This window comes from Emys orbicularis, chromosome 7 (genome assembly GCF_028017835.1).
Source record: "Emys orbicularis isolate rEmyOrb1 chromosome 7, rEmyOrb1.hap1, whole genome shotgun sequence".
Taxonomy (NCBI): Eukaryota; Metazoa; Chordata; order Testudines; family Emydidae; genus Emys; species Emys orbicularis.
Genome location: NC_088689.1, coordinates 40,665,685 through 40,690,572, shown reverse-complemented (window position 1 = coordinate 40,690,572; position 24,888 = coordinate 40,665,685). Strand labels below are relative to the sequence as shown.

Genomic DNA, 24,888 nt, shown 5'->3' with positions numbered 1-24,888 from the left:
TGCAGCTCCGGGGCTGGCAGGCTACAACCGTGCCGCTCGGCCCCACCCCCCAGAGCAGGCTGTGGCCGCACCGCCCGGCCCAGCCCACTCGAACATGCTGTGGCCGCTCCGCCCGGCCCACTCGAACATGCTGTGGCCGCACCGCCCGGCCCACCGGAGCAGGCTGCGGCCGCACCGCCCAACCTGCCTGAGCAGCTCTAGCCAGGCCACAGACATCCTCCCCTGGCCCTCCCCAGATAAGGTGGGAAAGGATGGAATGGGGCAAGTGTGGGGGTCCCGGGCTAGGGGTGGGGTTATGTGGGGGGTGGTCACAGGGGTTACTCCCCTGACTCCCAGCTTCTCCCCCCCAAAAAAATTTCCTCACCAGTTGCTGTCCCGGTCCATCAGGATAAGTAGCTGGTGCGCCAGGACACTTTGTTTACTTAGGTTTACTGCCATGCCTGCAGACGCTCGAGGTAAACAAACCCTCTCAGCCCACCAACGGCTTATCCTGATGGCCCAGGAGCCAAAGTTTGCTGACCCCTGAATTATAGGGTCAGCTTATGAACGGGTTATAAAAATTTTCCATTTTTACTTATCCATCTTTGGGGGTCAGCTTATAAACAAACCAGCTTACGATTGAGTATATACGTTATATAAGATAAAGAATGATATAGATCAGTGGTTTTCAAACTTTTTTTCTGGAGACCCAGTTGAAGAAAACTGTTGATGCCAGCGACTCAACGGAGCTGGGGATGAGGGGTTGGAGTGTGGGAGGGGGCTGAGGCAGAGGGTTGGGGTGCAGGCTGGGGCCGGGAACGAGGGGTTCAGGGTGTGAAAGGGGGCTCAGGACCTGGGCGGGGGGCCGTAGGGGGTGAGGGGGTCAGGGCTCTGGGCTGGGGGTGCAGGCTCTGGAGTGGGGCCAGGGATGAGGGGGTGGGGTGCAGGAAGGGGGCTCTGGGTTTGGGGGAGCTCAGGGCTGGGGCAGGGCATTGGGGCCCGGGCTTACCTCCGGCGGCTCCTGGTCAGAGGCGCAGCTGGGGTGCAGGGGAAGGCTTCCCGCCTATCCCGGCACCGCACTGCGCCCCGAAAGCAGCCAGCAGGTATGGCTCCTAGGCGGAGGCGCGCAAGCAGCTCCGCGCAGCTCTTGCCTGCAGGCACCACCCCCACAGCTCCCACTGGCCAGTTCCTGGCCAATGGGAGTGCGGAGCCGGTGCTTGGGCAGCGTACGGAGCCCCGTGGCCCCCCACCTACGAGTCGAACCTGCTGCTGGCCGCTTCCGGGGCACAGCGCAGTGTCAGAACAGGTAGGGACTACTAGTTTTTACTGGCCAGCCACCAGGGTTCCTGGGTGCTGAGCAAGGTGACCCAGTGCCTTGGATTCCACGACTCAGTACTGGGTCATGACCTGAACTTTGAAAACCACTGATGTAGATAAATTGCCTCAGTGTCTGTTCTCCTTGGCTCATAACACAAGAGCAAGGGGTCGTTCACAGAAATCAAAACATGGCAAATTCAAAACCGATAAAAGGAAATACTTTTTTCACATAACGCATAATTAGACTGTAACATTGCCAAAGAAAGTCAGGCCAAAAATTTAGCAAGATTCAAAAAGGGATTTTAAATTTATATGGATAAGACGACCAGAGTTATCATGATTGATGATGATTTGGGGAGGGATATTAAGCATCGTCCTTCAGGGTTTAAGTCAGTCTCCATATATTAGAGATCAGGATAAGACCAAACGTGGCAGGCAAAATATCCCAAATGTGCCCACTGTTGGGTTCCTGCATCTTCTTCTGATACATCTAGTACTGGCCACTGTTGGAGACAGGATGCTGAACTAAATGGACCTGAACCAAGATAGCAATTTCGACATTCCCACTTGCGTGCTGGCTATTTGTCATTAAAGCAGTCCCAATTTGTAACGAAGGCAGCAACTGGTTAAAAAAAGTACTAGAGCAACACCAAAACAACTTTAAATACACTCATACTTTGCATTTATAAAGTACCTTTCATCCAAGGACCTCAAAGCACTATGCTAACATTTAAGTGAACCTTAAAACCCATGTGAGGTAGGCAGGAATTGTTTACATTTCACAGATGGGAAAATGATGCAGAGAGGGCTAAATGACTTGCTCAACAACACAAATACAGTCTGTGGCAGAATAGACTCCCAACAGAATAGAATTTAGATCTCCCAAGTCAACCTGTGCGTTTATTTCTTGATTTTACGTTCAGCAGTTGGTACATTTGAAGTCATATCTTCACTAACTGCATGTTAACTGGTTGCTACAGAATAACCAACCTTCATTTCCACCATCAACCGTAAAGTAATGCAGAAATCAAGCAATTATTCATGTGAACAGAGCAAAATAGTGTTAGATGAAAACAACACTAATTACACAGCATCAACAATAGCAAGATGAAATACATATCAGTTTTATAACCTTAGATAAGCTATATGTATAAATATTCCGAGCTCCCATGTTTCTTACCTTTCATAACAGACATTTAGCTTTTGTTGCAATGAAAGACTGATTCTGATAGGGCAAGTAGTATTTGGGAAAGAAAGGTGGGTTTAAAAAAAAAAAAAGTTTTGTCATTTAAATCCTTGACATTTACAGATGCCATTTACAAACTCATTTGTGATATGTTCAAGGGCCAAATAGGTTGACAATGTTTCTAGTTGTGGATAGAACATTATTGTACAGAAAACCAGGATTAATTAGCTATGTTCTCAAAAAAGTTGTAAGAACAAAAGTATAACATTTCTGCATCAGCATAATAGCCTGATACCTGTACTTCATATGATCGTACTTTACCTTTGACCTAGTGGCTCATAACTAAAGCTACGATGTAATCACAGGTATTTTTTAGTAAAAGTCATGAACAGGTCACGGGCAAGAAACAAAAAATCACAGCCCATGACCTGTCCATGACTTATACCATAAATACCCGACTGAATTTTAGGGGGGGTGCTGCCGCCACAAGACACCCCAGGGGGGCCCGCCATGGGGGGGGAAGAGGGCCCAGCAGCTGCTGCAGCTGCCGCTGTGGGGGGGGTCTCAGGGAGGCCAGTGTCCGCTCTGGCCATTGCTAAGACCACTGCTGAGGCGGTCCCCAAGGCCAGCTGCATTGGCCGTTGCTTGGGCTGTCCCCGGTGCCAGCTGCCCGGAGCTGCCAGAGTAGTGGCCGGCGCCGGAGCCACTCCAGCAGCGGGGCCCTGAACAGCTGGCTCTAGGGCCAGCTGCTTGGGCAACCCTGGGGTCAGCCACACGGGCCACTGCTGGAGTCACGGAGGTCACAGGAAATCACGGAATCCGTGACTTCCGCAACCTTCATGACAAACACGGAGCCCTAGTCATAACAGTAAAGCCTTACACTCAAGATAAGAAATATGTCAATAGTAATTTTGATCAATCCCCTGACATTAATGACAAATTAAAACTGAAGAACTGGAATTAATTTGCAAACTGGACACCATTAAATTAGGCTTGAATAAAGACTGAGTGGATGGGTCATTACACAAAGTAAAAACTATTTCCCCATGCTAATTTCCCCCCTACTGTTACTCACACCTTCTTGTCAACTGTTTGAAGTGGGCCATCCTGATTATCACTACAAAAGTTTTTTTTCTCCTGCTGCTAATAGCCCACCTTAATTGATTAGTCTCGTTAGAACTAGTATGGCAACACCCATTTTTTCAAGTTCTCTGTGTATATATATATATATCTTCCTACTGTATTTTCCACTGCATGCATCCGATGAAGTGGGTTTTAGCCCACGAAAGCTTATGCCCAAATAAATGTTAGTCTCTAAGGTGCCACAAGTACTCCTCATTCTTTTTTTTTTAAATTAAAAATTGGATATCCTACACACATGCTTTTTCCTTGATTGTTGGTGCCTAACGTATAAATGACTGAAAGAATTCTCCCTCTGCTACACCCTCACCCTCACTAAACCAAAAACCCCCTACATTTATGCTTACTTTGCTTTGACATAACAACCGTGCCTTGACCTGGACTGTTCTTTCCTTGGTGCAGAGTTCCTGCTAGATGTCCAGGTTGTACATTTCATGTGATAAAGTTGCCAGATAGAAACATGCTCCTCAAATAGACCACGACAAGATACCCTGAATGATAGCCAGGAAGTCATCACAGTGGTTAGTAGTAGCTATATTTCCATTGCAGTTGTGTCGGACCTAAAGTGGCAGCAGCAGGGCACCTAAGGGGCATATTAGTTGTTATTATTTGTATTATCAAAGTGCTTAGGTGTCTCAGTCCTGGACAAAGACTCCATTGTGCTAGGCACTGTACAAATGGAGCAAAAGCAAAAGGATTGTAAGCTCCTTGGGGCAGGACTATCTGAGGTCTGGTCTACGCTTAAAAGTTAGGTCGACATAACTATAGTGCTCAGGGGTGTGATAAATTCTGTCACTCACAGAGGTGGAGTTCCTACAGTGATGGAAAAACCCCTTCCATTGCTCTAGGAAGCACATACACTACAATGCTATAGGAACATAGCTATGACACTGTAGCACCCGTAACCTAGACATGGCCTAAGTAAAATAGTTCCCTTCCTTCAAAGTGAGGCACTGTCAGCCTTTGCACACAGTATGCAACACTGGGAAGGAAATGATCAACTAAAGTACCATAGCAAGCTGCTTTACTGAGCAGGCTCTGAATGTGATAGAAAAATAAATAAGATTTAGGAGAGCAATTGTTACCAACAAGGGAAACAAGAAGAATTACACCCACACAAAGTCCCTCTGAGATTAATGAAGGATGTATCAGAACTGCTATGATCCTTCCAACAAAACACTGATCCTGTCTAGAAGCAATATGATCTGGTGAATAAAGGTACGGGTTGAGAAACAGGAACTCCCAAATTCTAGTCTCAGCTCTGCCACTGACCTGATAAGGAACTTCAGGCCAGTCGCTGGCCATACCAGAATTAAAGCAGTTTCTGAAGTGGCATTGAACACAGTTCCCTCTTGTTTACATTTGCAACTAAACTGCATTGTTGACACCTGCTGTCAGCACCACACAATATTTCCCTTGTATAGACAAGCCTTCAACTGCTTGGTGCCTCAGTTTCCCCCACTGTAAGGCAACTGTAACGGCCCACCTCACCTGGGCCTTGTGAAGGTTAGTGTTTGTACAATGTTAAACTTTATCCAGATTGCCATGCAGCCGCGAAGCATCATTACTATACTGTGCCACAGGCAATCCTCCTCTAACCCACAGACTGACATTCCATTTCCATGGGGGAGGAGAAACAAAGAACAGTCTCCAGAAGCAATAAACTATCGATATCCCCATTGGTATAGCAAAGACATGAAAGCCCCATTACTCCGAGGAGCAGCACTACAGCCAAGATTCAACACCCATTATATTCTATCCTCTGACACACGAAGTTCTCCTCGGCGCCCATACAGCCTTTCTTCCCCTATACAATCCTCCCTCTCCCTTACCACCGGCTTCCCATATAGTACGATCCTCCCTCTCTCCTCCTCACCAGCTCCCCTCCCATATAGCCCTTTCCCTACAGTTCTCCCTCTCCCCCATAACCGCTTCCCCTACAATAGATCCTCCCTCTCCCCCCACCACCCCCACTCCCACAATACGATCCTCCCTTTCCCCTCCACCCCAGCTCCTTCCCCTTGCAACTCCCCTGGGGCCCCGCTCTCCCTCGACATAACCCTCCGCCCGTTCCCACAGAACCCAGCTCTGCCCGCCTCCCGCAGCCCGGGCTCCCCGCGGCTCAGCCCCAGGCCCGGCGCCCGGCTCCCAACTGCAGGGCCCGGCGCGGCCGCACTTACTTTCTGTATCCGCTTCAGCGCCATGGAGGGCGATACTGCGGGCGGGGACGCGCTCCGGCTCGGGGGTCTGGGAGGCGGCGGCGGGCGGCTACTCCCCAGCTGGGCGCGTGCGGTCGCTCCGGGCGGAGGCCGGGCTCAGGGCGTGAGGGACCGAGGCCGGATCCTCTCCGCTCTCACTCGCTGGCTCTTTTGTTTCCGCTTTTACTTATAGACGGAGCACCGCGCCAGCTGCATTCTGGGAAATGTAGTCCGGAGGCGGGAGGGCGACGCAGCGCCCCCTACCGTCCTACTGCGGCGCCTGCAGGCCCACGCAGCCGGCAGCACGAGGGCGGAGATGGCAATTGCTGCCAACTGCAGCCCAAGGGCCCTGTACCCTGGGATTAAAGCAAGGAGCAAGGCTACAGTTACATCTGCTCCATGGTCATTTCTCTGCTACAGAGATGTGAAAGGATGGAAAGTGCACACAACCTTAACCCTGATCCTATCCCCACCAACCAAACACCTGGGGCACTCAGGTTGAAGTTTGGCCTTGTCTTCTTCACTATGAAACTTTACTCAAAAATTCCAAATGGGTCTCCCAGATGTTCCTGTGGGAATATTTCATAAATGTCCCCTGTGTAGACATAACTAAAGAAGGCTATAGCAATGCAAAGACCAAGCTGCACTGATTTTAACACTGCCACAATACGCAACCAGCCTATCAAAGTAGCAATGCAAGGTCACTTCTACGCTGTCAAAAACATTAATATGATTAAGATGTTTGCTGTTTGAGGATTATTATTTATATTCTAGTAGCACCCATACACATATGAATATATTATTTAAAAAAAAAATCTAGTAATTAGCCTTTGGAACAATTTACCACAGATTGTGGTGGATTCTATGTCACTGACCATTTTTAAATCAAGATTGGATGTTTTTCAAAGAGATATGCTCCAATAATTACTTTAGGCCTGTGTTATACAACTAGATGATCATAATGGTCTCTTCTGGTCTTGAAATCGATGAAAACACCGAGACATGCATTTCACAAAGAAATCTTTTCTCCCATCTTTTGACAGTTATTGGAGTTAAATAACTAAATATTAACAAAAACAAAGAGTATTTAATAGTCTAGTTAAACATCTCTTAGCTGGCCACACTCCTGGTTCATGTGAGTGTAAGGTAATAATGCTATTTATTCTCCAATTGTCAATAGATTCTCCCAGGAAAAACATAGTAGGCTAGATCTGAAATTCTAATGTAAACAAACAAAAAATAATACTTCAAATTTTAGCAGGTCTTTATGCATAATAAAGAAATAAAATTGGGCTCAGACAATGTTATTTTCCTTTGTCACCTTTAAACCTTGGCCAAGCTACACAAATTTAAACTAGTTTTGTAAACAAGTCAGTTTAGTACACAGTTCAAAGCATAAATCAGCCTGGAAAGTAGTTATACTGTTTTTACACCAATGTTAGACCATCTGCACTGTCCTTGAGAAAGTCAGGTCTCATATGATTTGCAAAATTCCTGACACTGTTTACACTCATCTTTGATCTTCCTAAAAGGTTAAAAACATAAACATTGAAAGATTGCTCATCCAGATATACACTTATTTTAATAGAATATTCCAAATTTATGCACCTGTGGTTATTTTAATTGCATGTCTGATTATAAGATTCATGAAAATTAGTATATAATTATTGGCATCATTTGTCAAGCACATTTCTCACAAGAAATTTCCCCTGTTATTAGGGACAACGTTTTATTTTTCCACTATAATTTTATTTGTAAGCCTGCTCCATTCATATTAGACCCTATATTCATGTACTGGGCCTAAGCCTGTGACATCTTGTGAGAGTCCACCTTAGAAGGCTCTATACCCACATCATTTGCAACAGAAAAATAGGAATTTGTTTTTCTACATTGTGTTGGTCGTCCAATAAGTTGGCAAAGCAATATCTGCTCTCCATCACCAATGACAACCCAAGACCTAGACAGCCACCCACTGGTCTCACTTGCCTTGCACATACATTGGTTTATACACAAACCTCATAAGATTATGTCTTTGGCAGGAGGAGCCTGGAGCAATAGTCATAATCTAGTTCTGTATTCTGCTGAGGGTACACACAAGCATATCCATATAAAGTACTGGAAACCAAGAGAATCCAATTGGCATCTTCTGTAACAGGACAAAGAACCAGCAGTGGAACAGTTTTTGGTTGTATGCAGTTAAGTTATTCTGTAATGCTTGCAGCCTCAGACAAAGTCAGCAATTGCTTGCTTTATTCCCCATTGTTCTTGGGTGAGATTGATCAGATCTAGTACAAGTGGGGCAAAAGTCTGCCTTTTTTTGATTGAATTTCAGACTCTCTTGGTCTTGCACACAAGGTGCTTAATGAACTCAGAGCTACCCACTCTGGAACATCTCATGTGACTCTAGTAAAAGAATCACATAAGAGGCATTTGCTTATTAGAATGACCTTCTTAGAATTCCGAGACAAAAAACAACAATGACAAAAGAATTGAGATGGAGTTATGGTTGCATCAGTCTGGTAGGTATCAGTAATTTAAGACAATACAAATTACACAGTTGTTTGTAACTATTTCAGAACCAAGCATTATAAGCCTAGGAAATTCAGATTTAAGGTTACATTTAAAAGAAATCTAAATAGATTAAAACAAAATCTTAATTCTGCCCTGCAGTGGTGTCATACAATAATCATAGGAATATGATTAAGGCATTTTAATGTTTGTGGTTCAAGATTAGTGTATGCTGATTTTTAGAGACATTAGATTTTTATTGTGTTTTCTTTCCTCTTGTGGTATTACTACAAGACAGAGTTAAGACTGTTTGTATGCCTAACTGCATATCTTACCTTATCCTATTTGGATTTCTTTTAAGTGTAACCTTAACTCTCAATTTCCAGAGTTTACAATGCTTGGCTTTGGGATTATGACAAGTATCTCTAGTGTTTTTTACCCTTAAATGAGATACGCATTCTCAAACTTAACTCCACACTTAACACTAAGGAAATTCTCAAACAAAAAAACACAAGTTTTTTTTTAAATAAACAAACATTTCATACTTGAATAATAAACAATACCCCCAAAGCAAATGCTACCATGCAATATTTCTAATGATTGGGTTATATATAGTATCATTCTTAATTTATTTTAACTTTTAAGGGAAGATTCAGCAGAACACCAAAACATCAAATAGCCAGAGTACATCAGCCAGATAGTGGATCTACAGCTGCTTTGCATCACTAGAACACCACAAAGCAGTTAAAGCATATGCAAGATCAGCACTACATAAAGGTCGAAGGCAGGGAGAATCCCATCTCTGAGTCCCAATGTCTGGGTGATTTAAGGACTCTCCTGTTCCTGCCTCAACTACCCCAGCAGAGCAGCCTTAAAAGCACTGTGGAGCCCAGGCTTGCACATAACCCAGGGACACAACCAGAATTTTTCTAAGGAGGGAGTTCATAGCTGTTCCTCTCCTGCCCTGTATCCAGCTCCAAGCTCTCTCCCCCTGCACCCAGACCCCCACTTCCCCACACCCAGCTTTATATTAATCTCCTCCTGCTGCCCCACACCCAGGCCCGTGCTCTTTCCCCACATTGCTCCAAACTCAGCTTTGAGCTCTTCCCCTTGTGATCTCCCAGAGAGGCCATCAGGCTGAAGAACAACAACCCTAGCAGGGGCCAGGCAGTTCTGGGAGTCACAGACCCCATCCTCCTCCTCCTGTGTTTCCACTTCCCCAGGAAGCACCAAAAGTCCAGATCCAATCCTCCCCCATTTCTGAGGATTGGGGGTTCCTGGAGCCCCCTGCTTCACTTCTCCCCAGGGGCTGGGGTTAACCAATTCCCATGGGTGCTGAAAGGCCTGCAGAAGTTTTTTGGGGGGCAAGCAGGTGCACAGGATCATACCACCTCTCAAATTTGGGCTGGCCACCCCCTCTCGTGATGGAGGGGCAGTCAGGCCAAATGTGAGTGAGAAGCATTACAACCTGACACACAGGGTCACTGAGCTGCTCAGATTTGGCCTGGCCACCCCTCCATCATGTATTCTCTGGTCAGGGCCCACAGGCCCCCACCGCACCCCTAATATAAATGATAGAAACTTTGAAGAACAATAACAAATGTCCAGTCTCCCTCATGATGTGTTGCCAACTCTTGCAATTTTAGTATGAAGTATCCTGATATTTGGTGTTTTTTGTGATGCCCCAGCTCATGGACACAAGTGATTACATGAGAATCTCAACTTACTTTACAAAAGTACCGTAAATTCCTAGGCCTCAGGATTGCAGAGAAAAGCTTGAAGTGTGACCCACATATTCTGAATTCCTAAAAAACAGAAGGCAAAGAAAAAACCTCAAGTTTTATTAATTAAAATCTCATGGTTTTTAAAACAATCTCATAACATTTTAGCACCTGAAGTTGGCAATTCTGCTGTGCCACTGCGCGATTACAATCAATAGCTGCAGTTTAGTTGTAAAGGAAGTGGTGATTGGTTGAGTTACCTGTGATGTCACCATGAACCCCCCCTTAAATTACCTGCGATACCAACAGCCTATATTACCAGAACAATTAGATACAATTGTTAATAACTTGCTTAATTACAACCAAATTTCACCAAATATAGCCAATACAAAATATTTCAGTTAATTTTACCTGAATGGAAAGTTTAAAATGTCTGCATTATTTTGTTAGTAAGATCATTCAGAAAAAAGAATAGGCTGAGATGCTATATTTCTTTAAAGACCTAGTTACTAGTTAATTTGAACCATCAGATTTACTTGTAAATTCTCAGAAGATTCATTCTCTATTCATGGAGCAAGTGCTGCCAGTTTGGGGAAAGATATGTTGCATTTTCCATATAACACAAAACAGAACTCAACTTTAATGATGGAATTGCAGTCAACACCTCTATAATAAGGAACATAGAATTGCATTGCATGTCAAGTCCCAGGGCAAAACTGTTCTATCAGACTCTTCAGAAGAGACTCCAGAGGCAACCTAGCATGCCTGTTTTAACATAATCATAGTCTTGAATGACCAAAACATCCAGGCTACATCAAATAGCTTGTCTTCCCCTGTCAATAGATGTGTTATTTGTGGGCCTACATCTCATAAGCCCCTTTGTCAGTAGTACACCATTCAAATATAGCAAGGTGAGCTCCCAGGAGCCCCTGGCCCTTTAAATCACTGCCAGAGCCCAGCCGCTGCTACCCCAGGGCTCCAGCAGCAGGGCTTGGGTGGCGATTTAAAGGGCCCCGGAGGGTAGCGGCAGTAGGAGCCCCGAGCCCTTTAAATCACCACCTGAGCCTGATACTTTGGGCCCAAAAGGAGCCCCTCAAGGTCAGGGCCGGCGCAACCCATTAGGCGACCTAGGGCGCTACAATTTGGGGGGTGGTGACCGCGGTGGTATTTTGGTGGTGGGACCTTCCACCCCCTCTGTGGGGGGGGGGCGGCATTTCAGGGCGGGACCTTCCGCCGCCTAGGGCAGCAGAAAAGCTGGCGGCGCTCCTGCTCAAGGTCTTAGTTCAGCCCAGGGGTGAAAGTAACTTAAAGAACTTATCGGTACTCTGGAGTCCTTAGGAGGGGGTGGGGCCTCAACTGGAAGAGGCGTGGCCTCTACCGGAAGAGGCAGGGCCTTTAAATCCCCAGGCCCTTTAAATCACCAATCAGTTACACTTGTGCAAACCCATTGACAACAAAGGGGCTACATAAACATCACCGTAGCATAGTTTGAAGACACTGGATTGCACAAGTGGCTAATTTGGCTTACAGATCCCTTATTACTGATGATGATGTGTGAGAACGAATGAATCTGCTTGATTCTCAGATCCCAAGCTGAATTTGCACAACTACCAATTAGAAAAAAACGTTTTAAACTTGTAAACTGAAGGCATTTGATATGGGAATTATTCCACAGATGCCACTTTTCAAATAGAACTCTACTGCCACAATACAATGAATACAAAATTGTTACAGAAAATATCCAATGACAAGTGAAAATTCAATGCTACATTTTACAATGGTGGATGTGGGATGATTAGTTAATGTTTGTCCAGCACTTACTGCAGTGCAAAATATTATCATCATTATTATTGATAATACCCATTAATTGCAAGGCCACAGCACTGCATTTTTTCTTTATAGAAGATCCTTATGAATCTGTGCTCCCCACCCACCCATGATGTTTGCAAGGGGCCTTCATGGATGTTACAGCCCATCTCAGTATTTGGGAGGGTACCTGTATGAATGCAAGGGTCTCTCTCTTGATCTGTGGCTGACACATCATGATTGTGTAGGGATAATGTTCCCAGGGGACCCATATGGGTGTGAGGACCCTTGTCCCACTACTTACAAGCAGTGTTGCTAAAACTCATGGGATTTTATTGCAAGTCTCAGGGTATTTGGTGTTTTCCTTAAAGCCCCAGCTCCTGGAGTCAGGTGAGAATCTCAGATGTAATTTTTAGTTTCTAGGTGGTGGAGAAAAGTCTGAAAACGGGACCCCTAAACAGCAAAAGCCTCATACAATGAACCAACGTGTTACTTTAGTCTCATGCTTTCCAGACTCCTGGCTCATGCTAACAGAGCACTTGGGTGGGGAGGCTGCACAAGAGCCCACCGAGGCCTCAGGTCCCCCATGCTTGCGGGGCAGGGGTGCAGGGCCCTGCCTAAAATCCTGATGTTTGCAGGCGCGGGGCACGTGAGCCCGTTTCAGTTTCCATGCGCAGGCGGGAAGCAGCAGGATCCCGTTACCTAGCGGGGGTGACATGCGCAAGTCGCGTCACTTCCTCCGCGCCCCAGCGGCACTGCCCCTTTAAGAGCAAGGCCCGCCGCTGCTATCGTGTGAGCTCCTGTACGCACGCGCAATTGTATCTGAGCAGCCTTTGTGCCCTCTAGGCGTTCGGGAGACCGGTGGCGAGGAGCGCTGGGTGCGGGAGCAATGGGGCTCGGATCGAACTCCTCCGTGCGGGGTAGGCGAGCGAGCGGGCGCCTGCGGGCAGGGGAGCAGCGGGATGGTACCTCCGCTGGGGGTTGTCTCCTGTCTGCTTGCCGCCTTCACAGTTCACTTCCAATTGCTCTGCTCGACACCCCCCCCCCCCAATTATTCTCACCTTGGAGCCCTTCCTGCTCCGACAAGGAGTGTGTCTGAACGCGGAAGGCTGGTATTCCACCAGTCCACCCCTATTTTTCAGGAGGGGCCTAGCTAGAATCTCTTGACCCTTATCCCTCTATCTTGCAGGTCATTGTAATAGCCGTGCAATAGCTGGGTGGTTATGTCGTGGTTATCACGATGCAGAGGAAGCGCTGACTGATCCACAGGAAAGGGACCCATTTGCGAAAGGGTCTTGATTGCTTTGCAGAAGATGGGGCTCCCCTGGGAAATGCAGTGACCTTCACAGGCTCTTTTGTGTGGCTGACACCTTCGGGCAAGAGTTTATCCCCCAAGCTTCTGATAACTACTACTAGTAAATCATTAATCCAGCAAAATGGTTAAATCCACTGAGGTCTGGTATTGTGTGGTTTTTAATAGTATCTAGAAGCCCCAGGACTGGTCATTCATGATGGTAGGTGCTGTGCAAGCATAGCAAACTCCCTCTCTTTTACACACCTGTTTTTGCTTCCGAGCAGCCCTCTGGTGGGAGTTCTCTTCCTAAAGAATCCTTTGAGTACATTATTTTTTCTTCCCCTGACCATGTGCCTTGTAGTGGATGTGTGGCTTCTCTGCTGAAAACTAAGAAACTAGTGGCTGATTGATCTTCTCTTGAAAATCCCAGACTGCCTAGTTTTAAATTTAATTTTAAATTAAAAATGTTGGTGGCATTTCTCTAGCTTGTAGGATTTAAGAGCAGCATTTCTATTAGTGGCCATTAACCTCACAATGTTATTACCTACCTAGTGTCATATTCTAGAGTAACTCAGCAAAAAGGTGAGGGAACTTTCTTATAGCTGTAGTCAGTAACCAGTGCTTACTATTGTGGGTTGTTGATTCATACTGCAAAATAACAAGAACCTTCCCAAAAGTGAATAACTCAGTAGTAAAGCTGTAGTAAAATATAATTCTTGTATAACCTTGGCCATAGGGGATCATGTGACTGGGTAGTGTTGATGAGCAGCCAAGTGAAGGCACTTCACTGTGAGATATAAGCCAGTTACATAATAAATCTAAAATTTGGGATTAACATGAAAAGCTTTTGGAAATCCTTGAAAACTACTGCGTAGTCTAGTCTGTGATTTAGAACAGTTTTAAAATCATTTAAAAACAATTACATAGGTGTCTACAGGCATTTAAAATTAAATGTGATGAAGTGTTCTTGTGTTCTTCTGGTCTTTGTAATCCTGGTTGAGTCTTTCTTCCATGTAATACAGTTAAATTAAAAACTTTTCTTTCAGTGGTCTAACATGTTTCTTAAAGTAACTTTCACAAGTAAGCTTTGTTCTTGTTCAACCGTCATACATCTAGCGTAGGATCTGTTAAGTAGGTTGGTGCAAACTCTTAAAATGAATAAATCTGTCTAATCAATTTGATTCTTCTCCCCCACTCATTTCCCCCCCCCTCTCCAAATACCCATGAAAACAAACTAGTAGGTAGTAGTGGTGATGAAAACTGGTATAATGATTCTAAGAATAAAGTGGTGAAGTTCATGGGAGTTTAAGCATTTTTTGTTGGCAGCATTTAAAACTAATTTTTTTTTTTGGTGTGGAGAATGGCTTTGGATGGGTGGAGGGAGTATATGAGACTAAATCATTTTAATTTGGAAAGATGAATAGTGCTAAATGTTACTAAGGCTTCTAATCTCAATGTTGGTAACTTATGTTTGCCTGGTCTTTAAGGGGCTTTAATTAGTTAGAAACTTGTTGGATACAGCTCTTGTTCAGAGGATGTAGCTAAAAAATTCATCTGTGATGAAGATAACAATGACAAGTTGCAGAATCTATTCTTGATTTTGTTTGTCGTAATGAGTATCATAAGCAATCACACTTAATTGTGCATAGTCAAACCAATCTATGAACATTGTGTGGGATGCCATGTGAGTGTGGAAAAAGTACATTTAATGATATTAACATGAGGTCGTAATCTACTTCAGGAATGTCCAATTTGGCTCTTGAGGGCAAATATGGGTTTGATTACATTAGCACTTTTTTGGGGAAAACTTTTGTTGGTCAGGGGAGTTTTTTTTGTTTTTGTTTTTTTATATATAAACACCCCCGACTGACAAAAGCACCAGTGTGGACAGCCATGTGCTGGTGGGAGATGCTCTCCTGCCAACATAGCTACCGCTGCTCATTAGGGGTGACTTAATTATGCCTGCAGGAGAGCTTTTTTTAAGAAGAAAAGTTGTCCTTGTAAAAGCTCTCCTCCTCCTCCTCCCCTGGAGGGGGGAGGGAAGGGGAGAGGGAAAACAGGAAGTGCGGAGCTGTTTCTGAGCTGCTGCTCCTTTAAACAGGGACCAGATACTGCAGAAGCAAAGGACTAGGTCCATGTAGCCTTCACAGGAGTGGGTGGGAAAAGGGAGAGAGCAAGCTGTCCAAAGCAAATGGTGCAAGAGGAACTGGGCTCGTGGCAGGAGCACTAGGAAGAGGGTAAGTAAAAGTCCCATAATAGAGGTAGGGATGTTAGGAATATGTTAAGTGTTAGCATGTTTTATTCTCTAGGATTAGAATGAGGGTCTCCTACTGTATCATGTGATTGACATCTCTTCTAAACCATAAACAGTGCAGGCTAACCAAGGCTGAAATTCCTAGTCTGAGATGGCTTTGGTGGCTATAGCATAGTCACATGAGTGTCTTTTAAATCTGTGGAAAGAACCTTGTAGATCTCAGATGCCCATCTGATTTATGGATGAGCAATTGAGTCAGACAGTGTTTACGTATACAGTAGGAGAACATCTGAGTGGGACTGATCCCTCAAATTGTCCTGCTGCTGACTTTGTCTGGAGGGAGTGACTCCTGCCATTTCTAGAGCTGGGTGTTACGGCAACCAGGCAGGAGAATTCTGTGACAGTTGGGCAGAAATTCAGGGTACTTTCAAGTGGAAGACGCAAGGCAAAAACCTGAAAACAGGACTTTAAAAAAAAAAAAAAAAAGTGGATTAATTGCAGAGAAGGAAAATGACATCAAGTGAGACAAAGAAGAGTGCAAAGATGTAGAGATGCAGAGATGAGCATAAGATAACAGAAAAGTGAGAAATGGGGAGAAAAACATTTGTTTATATAAACTGTGTCTTTGAGAAACTCAAGACTTTAGTACAGATAAGACAGGTAGAACTTGTTTTTTTATGGCCTGTGAGAAATGCAGGTTCAGACTAGTAATGTTTTAGCTTTATTTCAGTTCCCTTTAAAAAAGTAAATAATTAAAAGTATTACAGTTTTGTATTTATAATGTAAAATCAGTTCCTCTTGTGCCCAGTGCCTAGCATTCACTATCTTTAATGAAATGTATTTAAAGGAATACTGTAAACCAGTTATGAACAAAATTTGGCTGATTTTGTTTGTAGAGCTGTGTTGACATCATCAGTGATGCAGATGCCTGAGCAAAAAATAAATGGAAAGCCACATTAGTTCAATTTTCCCATAGGTTTCTCCTGTTTAATAGAAAGGGACAAATTAATTGGATGGGTGTAGGAAGAAAGCGGTTTTATTTTCAAAACTGTCCTTTAAGCACAAATATGACTCTGGGAGCTAAATTGGCAAAACCTTAAATGGAATATTTCATTCAATCTTTCTTTTTTATCTCTTGCTCTAGTTGAATGGGTTGCTGCAATCTCGTTAGCTGCAGGAGCAGCTGCTGTTGGATATCTAGCATACACAAGATTCCTCTCTAAAGACAAATGCTGTAAGGCAATGGTAAATCTCCATATACAGAAAGATAACCCAAAGGTAGTCCATGCATTTGATATGGAAGATCTGGGAGAAAAAGCTGTGTATTGTCGTTGCTGGAGATCTAAGAAGGTGAGGGGAAAAAATTGTAAATATCTGTTAATGTAGTAATGTAATGTTAATGTAATGCAAGAATCCTCTTAAGCTCTTCTCAGTTGTAGTATTTGATACTTGATCTGTTGAAGAAAACAAGCTATTATTAATTTAGAAGAATCTACTGTAGAAGTGAAATGTAGCAATTATGTAATCTACAAAACTAAAATGTAAAATGCATGCAGTTGTAAAGCTTCAGGTTTTCTTGTATACTGCATAAATGGTTTTAATAATAAAGGAGGGTGTTCAAGCCATTGATTCTGCAAAATGGCCATGTAATTCTAGAGATCCTCATAGCTGGCAGGATCTAGTAATCACTCTACTAGCACAGGAACCCAACACTTACTAGTTGACAATATCACTGTCCGTGAATCAGTGAGATCTGTCTGTAGGCCTAAATTATTGTCAGTATCTCCTGTAGATAACATTGGAATAAGTGGGAACTCCAGGTTTTTGTTGTTGAGGTCAAGCTATGCATATAGCTCTTTAATTGCATGTTATGCTCAAGGAGTTCATTCATCCTTGTGTTAGAGAAAGAAGTGGGGGTGGGGAGCGGGAGGGATTATAAATGCATAGAGACACAATTTCATTATTAATGTAGCATGCTGTGGAATATAAAGACTAAGGAAGTTTCTGATTTGGCTCGCTCTGCTACTGGTTCTCCTACAGTTTAAAATCCATAATGAGTGGCATAACAAGGAACCGGGTAAAACCACCAAAATCAAGTCACATAGACCATCAAACCATTATTGAATAATCACTTTGTCACTGCCAATCTGGGACGGAAGCATGAGGGGTATTCTACAGCTAGTGCCCCAGTTTTCTGTCAAATAGCTATCTCTCTCTGTCTGTATAGACTTCATGAACTTCAGTGTATCCATGCATTGAATCAAATCTTCTGAGTTGTAAAATTCTTACTCTTCTTTAACGTTGAACAATTCTAATGTGCATTTCTCGCAAGTCTTAAATTTTACCTGAGATGTGACACATCTTTTTAATGTAATGTTGATGTTATTCTTAGAGTAAAACCAACATAACACTGTTTAGACAGGAATTAATTCACTTTTACCTAGCTGTTTTTTCTCTTAGCATTTAAGAGAATGTACAGCAAAAAAAGTGCCAGATTAGTGGTGCTGGTGACAAAGTCCAAAGTCTTCTGTGGTGTGTGTGTGTGTGTGTGTGTGTGTGTGTGAATCAATCATGAAGAAACAGCAGGATTCTAGGGCTGCCCCACCGTTGTGATTTAAAAAAAAAAAAAGAATAGTGTCGGATTAAAAACAGCTTGTACCTAAATTCTTAGGAATACTGTCTGGTGTTTAAACAGAACACAATGAACATACTAAACAGCAGAAATGTGAAGATCCTTTTTCCTACTCCTGGGAGAATTCTGCACTACTGCATGTGTGTATAATTAATGAGCCATGTATATTTTTAATTTTTTGCGCAGAAAAAGCTTCTGCTGAAATGTTGCTGCAGTTCCCCCTTTTGCCCATGAGAGGGCGCTGTGGTGCAAGAACAGTAGCAGCTCCCAGCAGAAAATAACTTCTGCAGTTCTGCCTTTTGCCCACCAGAGGGCGCTGTGGCGACAGAACACAGCAGCTTCCAGCCAGCTAGGGAAGATAAAGAGCTTGCCTTCTTCACAGCGCTGGCCAGGTCAGGAGACAGGGGCTATGGGGAGACTGTCAGTGTGGGGTGCTGGGGGGTCAGATGGGGGCTCATATGGGCTAGTGGAGGAGGTCAGACTGGGATAGGAGCTGAATGGGATTGGAGCCACAGGGGGAGGGAGGTGCAGGGCCACATGGGGACGGGCAGATGTGCCGGACTGAGTGGGAGAGGCTAGAGGTCAGCCCAGGTCTGCATGGGGGAAGCTCCTGAACAATCCCTCCTTCCCCCCCCCCCCAAAAAAAAAACTCCATCCTGTTCCATACTTTTCCCACCCATATCCAGCAAGTTCACACCCAGGCTCCTTCCCAGATATTTACTTCCCTCTCCCTCACTCCTCCGTTACCCCTGACTCCCCCTAGCCTTTGCACTGCTTCTGAGGGGTGTAGGAAATACGGTTCTGTATTGTTGTTTAAATGAATTATTACTCAGTTTGGTATTAATATATCTACTAAGGAATCTATTTGTCAAAAAACATTTCCTGAATCTTTTTTTGTCTGTATTGTTAGACATACTTGCTGACAAGTATTTTGAAATAAATGACCAAAAATAATTGAAACTGGTGTGATGTTCTGACAGTAAAATATGCAGAATTTTAAAATATTGTGTGCAGGATCTTATTATTCAGTTGTAGAATTTTTAATTTTTTGGTGCAGAATTCCCTGAGGAGTATCTCTTTGCATGTATTTTGGCTTGGACTAATCTGCTACTTCAGTTTGAGTCATGAGCAAGTGAAAATGAAGCTGTAGTAGCATGATGCTTTGATGCTTGCAAACACTATGGGACAATGTTATGTTCACGAACATATTTCTATGGACTTCAGGTTTTGTAAAGATAGCCTTTTGCAAATCTTAACTTGTGCCAAACTTGGACAAAGCCAGAGGGACAGTCTGTTCTATAGACTGAACTTCTAGTGTCACTGGATAGTTGTCTCCCTGCTTGTTCAATTCTTGTCTTTTCTGCTGAGGGCAGTTAGCAAAGATGACGACTGTGATGGTGGATTTTGTGATGTGGACATTCCTCTGCTGGGTGTGGTATTAAGATGATGATAAAACCGAGGTCACTGAACAACCATTAAATAGCAACAACTTCCAATCACAGCCAATTTGAGCCAGATTAAAAACAATGACCTACAAGTAAAAGGCCTGTTGTTCCTTTAGCAGTCTTCTGAAACCATCTGGTCTCCATCTACCAGTTCTGCTTTAGGAGATAGTCAAGATAAACAGTTTTGGGGATAGGGGATTTAAGTTGCACTGTTCCTGCCTGGCAATTTTGTCCGTAATTGTTCTCCCCCCCCCCCCCCCAAAAAAAAAAAATAACACAAAGGAAAGGTCATAAAACACGGGCAGGGGGATGGAGTGAGACCCATCCGTGTCTATTTCTAGTTCTGTTACTGACACCTCATAAGTCTTTACCCAGTTCTAAAAAAGCCATTATTTACATCACCACCTACAAATCTGTCAGCAAAGCTTATCTTTGCATTATGGTACTACAGTCCGAAGTCCATTACGGTTAGTCAACTCAATAATTCTTTGCAATCTAAAGTGTCGGTTATTTTTGCTAGAGGATGTGAAGTCTGTGTCCTGGTTAGCTTACTCATTCTTACTCGTTCTTCAATGTTCTTTCACTTCCATCCTAGTAAAAAGATAATCTGTGGTACAGTCAAGCTGCATATCAAAGTTTGTGGGGGGGGGGGGAATTCAAAGCAGCTTTATATAACGCAGGGAATTCTTGGGTTTCTGGTGCAGCTTGAAAACTTCATGCTATTTTTCCTCATATGGATAGATACATACCTCATTCAGGCTAACTTTTACAATGTCAAATTACACTGAGTATCTAATGTTATTTCTTAACATCTGAATGCAAACGTCATGTTTATCAAAGGTTGTATTAAAGTTGTTGGAATTGTAAGTCTGTATTTTTTCGTTTTATTTTCAATTTAGTTTTTTTGTTTTCCCCCCCCTCAATTCTTTTCCTTTGATCAAGGTCAAAAGGATACATCCGGTTGAAATGGAGTTAGTTTTTAAAAATGAATTGGGAGAAGTTCCTGGAACTGGTCCTATCATTCTGGGACTGTAACTTTCCACAGCGAAGCATGCAGGAAAGGGGGCAAGTTATAGAATAGTATCCCTCAGCTATGCAGAGGGAAACTTGGAGGGAATAAGCTGGGTGGAAATGGTCTCTAGGAGAAGGGGAAACCTGAACTCTCAAGCGACTTAACACAGGGAGAACTTGTGACCCTGGGAGAATCTGGTGGGTGGGGGGAATCCCCCACTAGGTGACCTTAAAGGACTCCAAAGACATTTTCTTAAATCAACTTCAGCCTTCCACAGTTTTCCCCTTAAATATATTTGGTCTCTCAAATATGCTATTAGAGATTTAATGCAAAAATTACCCTCTGTTATAAATCAATATAACAAAATACTAAATCTTCTCAACTAGTAATTGGGGGTAGATTTATTTATATTGCTCTTGTGGATGATAAATTAGATAACCAGTGGAGTATATTGGAATATATTTATCCTTCATAATTGATTTTCTTGACCCCAAAATATTTTGGGTTAGTATATCTCGTCACATACTTTATATGAAATTTCTACACTCGAGTTAGATCACATGCAAGGGTTCCCATTGGCTCTTAATTTGAGGCTATTTGTACCTTTCTGAGACCGAAAGGTGCAAAGGAACAGCAAGTATCTAGTTGTGCAAGGATTTCTCATCTAATGTTAGTTTGGCTTGAGTGGCAGGCTCTGAGCTCACAATACGTAGTTAGGGGTTTGGCATTGGCTTCATTTGGGCTCAAACTGAAAATACAACTTTCATTCAATAAATAAATGTAGTATAATTTCTATAAAGCATAGCACATACTCTTCTGGTAATCTAATATTTTCTACTTTTTTGTTCAAGTATTTATTTATTTTTAAACTAAGAACTCCAAAAGGACTAAACTAACATTTGGTATTCACTCTAGAATTTAGTGTTCTATTATTACAACTTGAAATCTTTTTTGACCTTCTGCCTTCCTCCTTTTTCCTCTTTGCCAGCCTGCCCCCACAAACATCAGACACTTTTTGTTTGCATTCCTCTCCTGATGTGGATGATGCTTCTGACTCCAGATTAGTTAAGGGGTGGTTCCTTAGCTGTTGTGCACACTCTCCATTCAAGATTTCTTCCCCCCCCTCCCCTTTGTGCTGCTGTACTCATAGTGCATGTGGATAACTCTCTCACATCAGCCATCCCAAGCTTCATAGTTAATACAGCAATTTCAGTGGGAAGGAGCATCTCAGCACTGAACAATACCCCCCCCCCCCAAATCCATTGGATCCTAAAAACTCTAATATTGTCTGCTTAATTCACAAGGCATAGGACAGGTGCTGTGTGGTATAGGGGCTTACTGTCTACAGTATTTCATAGTATCAGTGGTGATAGAGAATGAAGAGGGGATTTTTTGGGTGTTTTTTTTTTTTTGTTTTGTTTTTTTGTTCTTCCTCTCTTGGGTGTCTCAGTGCATCTGCTCTTCACTACCAAAGAACTGTGAGGGGAAAACTTAAGGGATGTTAAACAAACTGGATATATTGTAATCAAGCTTTATGGTTGAAAATATTCCTATGCTGTACATGTCGGTGACAGATATATTTAAGCTAGTATGTCATGTTGCCATGATATTTCTAGTATAATGTTTAAGTGCTTAAATATCCTTGTGGTTTACTAAGGGGATGTTTACATTAGCCTCTTCTCCCCCCCCCCTTCCCCCCTCCCCTTAAAATACCCTGTCACTGGTGCAGTTTGATCAGTGGTATAACTTTCTGAGCACTGGTGCTGGCTGGCTGCTGGTGTCTTCACCACCATCTTAACTAATGCAAGTGTAGAGGATATGTTAGCTAAAATGTCAATGGTTGCCAGTACCTTGTTCAAACTGGGGCTCCTACTGATAGCAGTCACAGTGGGGAAACTTCCCCCCCCCCCCCTTAAGTCAGAGCCTTTACATTGATAACACTTAAAGCTAAAAACAACTCGTGCATCAAGAAACAAGTTAATCTGGATGCCCCCAAACACCCGTGCTTCTTATAACATAATCCCGTTGAAACAACTTTAAAGTGTGTTGGAACAGGGAAGTCCAGTCTAAATCAGTGTTGGTAACATTTGTCTAAGGGGAAGCTTACTGAATGTCTGCATTAAAGGGATAGCCATATTGTCAGAGCTGAAATTCTAAGAATAACCAATCACAAAGCAAGCTTATTTTCCTGATTCTGAAAAATGCCAGCCCTCTCAAATAATGGCCACAACACAGGTTGTGAGTGTGGGGGGAGCCTCTAACTTCTAAGAACATTATTCTGCCAAAAGTGTCTTGTGTAACTTGAAGATACTTCCTTGGTTATGATTTCAAAAAGAGGAATGATAACATGCAGATTTAGAGTTCTCCCCTATGTTTTGCTGTTAATTCTAGGTTTTTAATCTTTCTGGTTGAGTGAGGGGTGAGGCAGGAATTATTCTTACATAAAACATACCATTGTGTTAGATGAAATTTGGTTTTTCATTTCACCAGTAGCTTTGGGTGAATTAATCAGCATTTAATCAAACGCTCTGGTTGCCTTGAAGTTTTGCTGAGTATTAGTCAAGTCAGTCAAAGTGACTGATTTGGTGGTAAAGATAATTTATGATGCAGGAATATTGGTATTCTGTAAAACGTTTGTTTACTTGGAAACTTCCATTTGCCACTTGCAGCATTGGTTATTGTCATTCTGCAACTATCTCCTTATCAACTGTTTAACAGTGTCTACAAACCATCCTGGAGCAGTTAAAGAGGGTCTGGCCTAACTTCCGTTGACTTTGGATATTTGCTCGGGCACAGGAGATGGCTGTTTAACCACCTCCCAACAGCTAAGTTGCTACACCTAGCTAACGGAGCTCTGCTGTGGGTTTTGCTTTAGGTGGAGAGTGTCTTATTTCCCTGATATAGCAAGAAAGAATTTAAAGATGGCTTCTTTACAGAAGTGGGGATCTAAAGGTTTTTACCAGATCTACACTAGAAACCGTTGCCAGTATAGCAATGTCTAGGGTGACCCAATGTCCTGATTTTATTGGGACAGTCCCGATATTTGGGGCTCTTTCTTATATAGGTGCCAATTACCGCCACCCCGTCCTGATTTTTCACACTTGCTATCTGGGCACCCTAGCAATGTCAATGATCTCTTAAACAACCAAACACTCTACGGTGGCAAAAATCCTAGTGTGGATGCAGCTATACCAACAAAAGGACTTTTATGGGGTGGGGGTAGGGGAACGGTATGGCTTAGGTCATTTGGGGAACTGACTAGCTATACGGGCAGAAGAACTTCTATCCGTATAAGCTGTCTCTCCACTAGGAGGGTTTGCTGGTAGCTATACTGACAAACCTGTTCTAGTGTAGGCAAGGACCTACTTTCCTTCCTTAAAGGAGAGGATCCAGAAACTGAGACTCTTGTGCAAACCTTTGGTAATCTTCACTGCACTCCAGAGCCCTCCCTATGGAATAGGGAGTGATGTGGGGGAGCTGAAAAGGAAGTTTTGAGGCCAGCCTAGGCTGCTTGTTTCTGACTAGGGTCTGAGATTGGAGCTCCAAAGTGCATTGTGAGTTGGGGTTCTTTCCCTAGTTACAGTGCTCCTGTACATTACACTCACAGGTAATATTAATGAACACTTAAACATGTCTAGCAAACATTAATTTAAGTTCTTGCGATAACACATTTGAGGTACTACTTACATTGTAAATGTATCTTTACCATGTGAAGCCATTTTCATAATTTAGGGATTATATTTCCTTCTCACCTAGTGTTAAATGCACCCATTCTTTAATACTGTACTTCTCTTCTTTTTCAGTTTCCAGTGTGCGACGGTTCTCACACGAAGCACAATGATGAAACTGGGGACAACGTTGGGCCTCTGATCATCAAGAGAAAGGAAGCATAAACTGGATGGTTTGAGGCCATGATTTGTCACATTATCTACTTATTTGTAATTGGAGTAAAGATAAATTCTGTCTTAGTCATGTCACTGAAGATTTTTGGGTGTGGTACAAAGCAGGCTCCAGCATGTATATTTCATGGTGCTTGCCTTGTTTTAAACACTACATATGTATGTTAAATACTCATGTCTTAAGGCTATTTCTGTCTCATGAACTGTATGTACATTTTCATTAAGTATGAAATTAAAGTGACAATTGTACTCCGAACTGTATGAAGATAATATATTAAATTATTTTCAAATACTTGTGTTCTACTGGAAAACTATCTTTAAGTAGAACAACAAATTCCTTAGTGAATAATCTTTAATCTGAAACTACAGAAAAGGTGACTAACATTCAGATGCAAATGAGATTCTGCTGAAAAGGCATTAATGGCAGAAAAGAAATCATGGTGCCAAGTGTATGAAATGTAACTTACTATATCCACAAAGTGTAGTGCATACAGTGA

General features: G+C 43.1%; 2 protein-coding genes across 2 annotated transcripts in view; one reads left to right on the top strand and one right to left on the bottom strand.

Annotated features, from left to right (window-relative positions):
• The window catches only part of UBE2D1 (ubiquitin conjugating enzyme E2 D1), a 35,347-nt gene extending 29,462 nt beyond the window's left edge, over positions 1-5,885 (bottom strand). Inside the window, exon 1 of the mRNA XM_065407559.1 lies at positions 5,803-5,885. Coding sequence (XP_065263631.1) covers positions 5,803-5,826 — 24 coding nt within the window. The 5' untranslated portion in view covers positions 5,827-5,885. The remainder of the gene's footprint in view (positions 1-5,802) is intronic.
• Positions 5,886-12,626: 6,741 nt separating this feature from the next.
• Positions 12,627-24,647, top strand: CISD1 (CDGSH iron sulfur domain 1). The gene is made up of 3 exons (XM_065408137.1): positions 12,627-12,775; positions 16,548-16,753; positions 24,296-24,647. Exons 1-3 carry the CDS (start codon positions 12,745-12,747, stop codon positions 24,383-24,385), a joined length of 327 nt encoding a protein of 108 aa, XP_065264209.1. The 5' UTR covers positions 12,627-12,744; the 3' UTR covers positions 24,386-24,647.
• The last annotated feature ends 241 nt before the right edge of the window (positions 24,648-24,888 follow it).

What these genes read in the sequence shown, in the direction of transcription:
- CISD1 (XM_065408137.1), top strand. Translation starts at nt 12,745, where the DNA reads ATGGGGCTCGGATCGAACTCCTCCGTGCGGG. An exon ending in ATCGAACTCCTCCGTGCGGG is followed by an intron (nt 12,776 to 16,547) that starts GTAGGCGAGCGA and finishes CTCTTGCTCTAG; the next exon opens with TTGAATGGGTTGCTGCAATC. An exon ending in GTTGCTGGAGATCTAAGAAG is followed by an intron (nt 16,754 to 24,295) that starts GTGAGGGGAAAA and finishes CTTCTTTTTCAG; the next exon opens with TTTCCAGTGTGCGACGGTTC.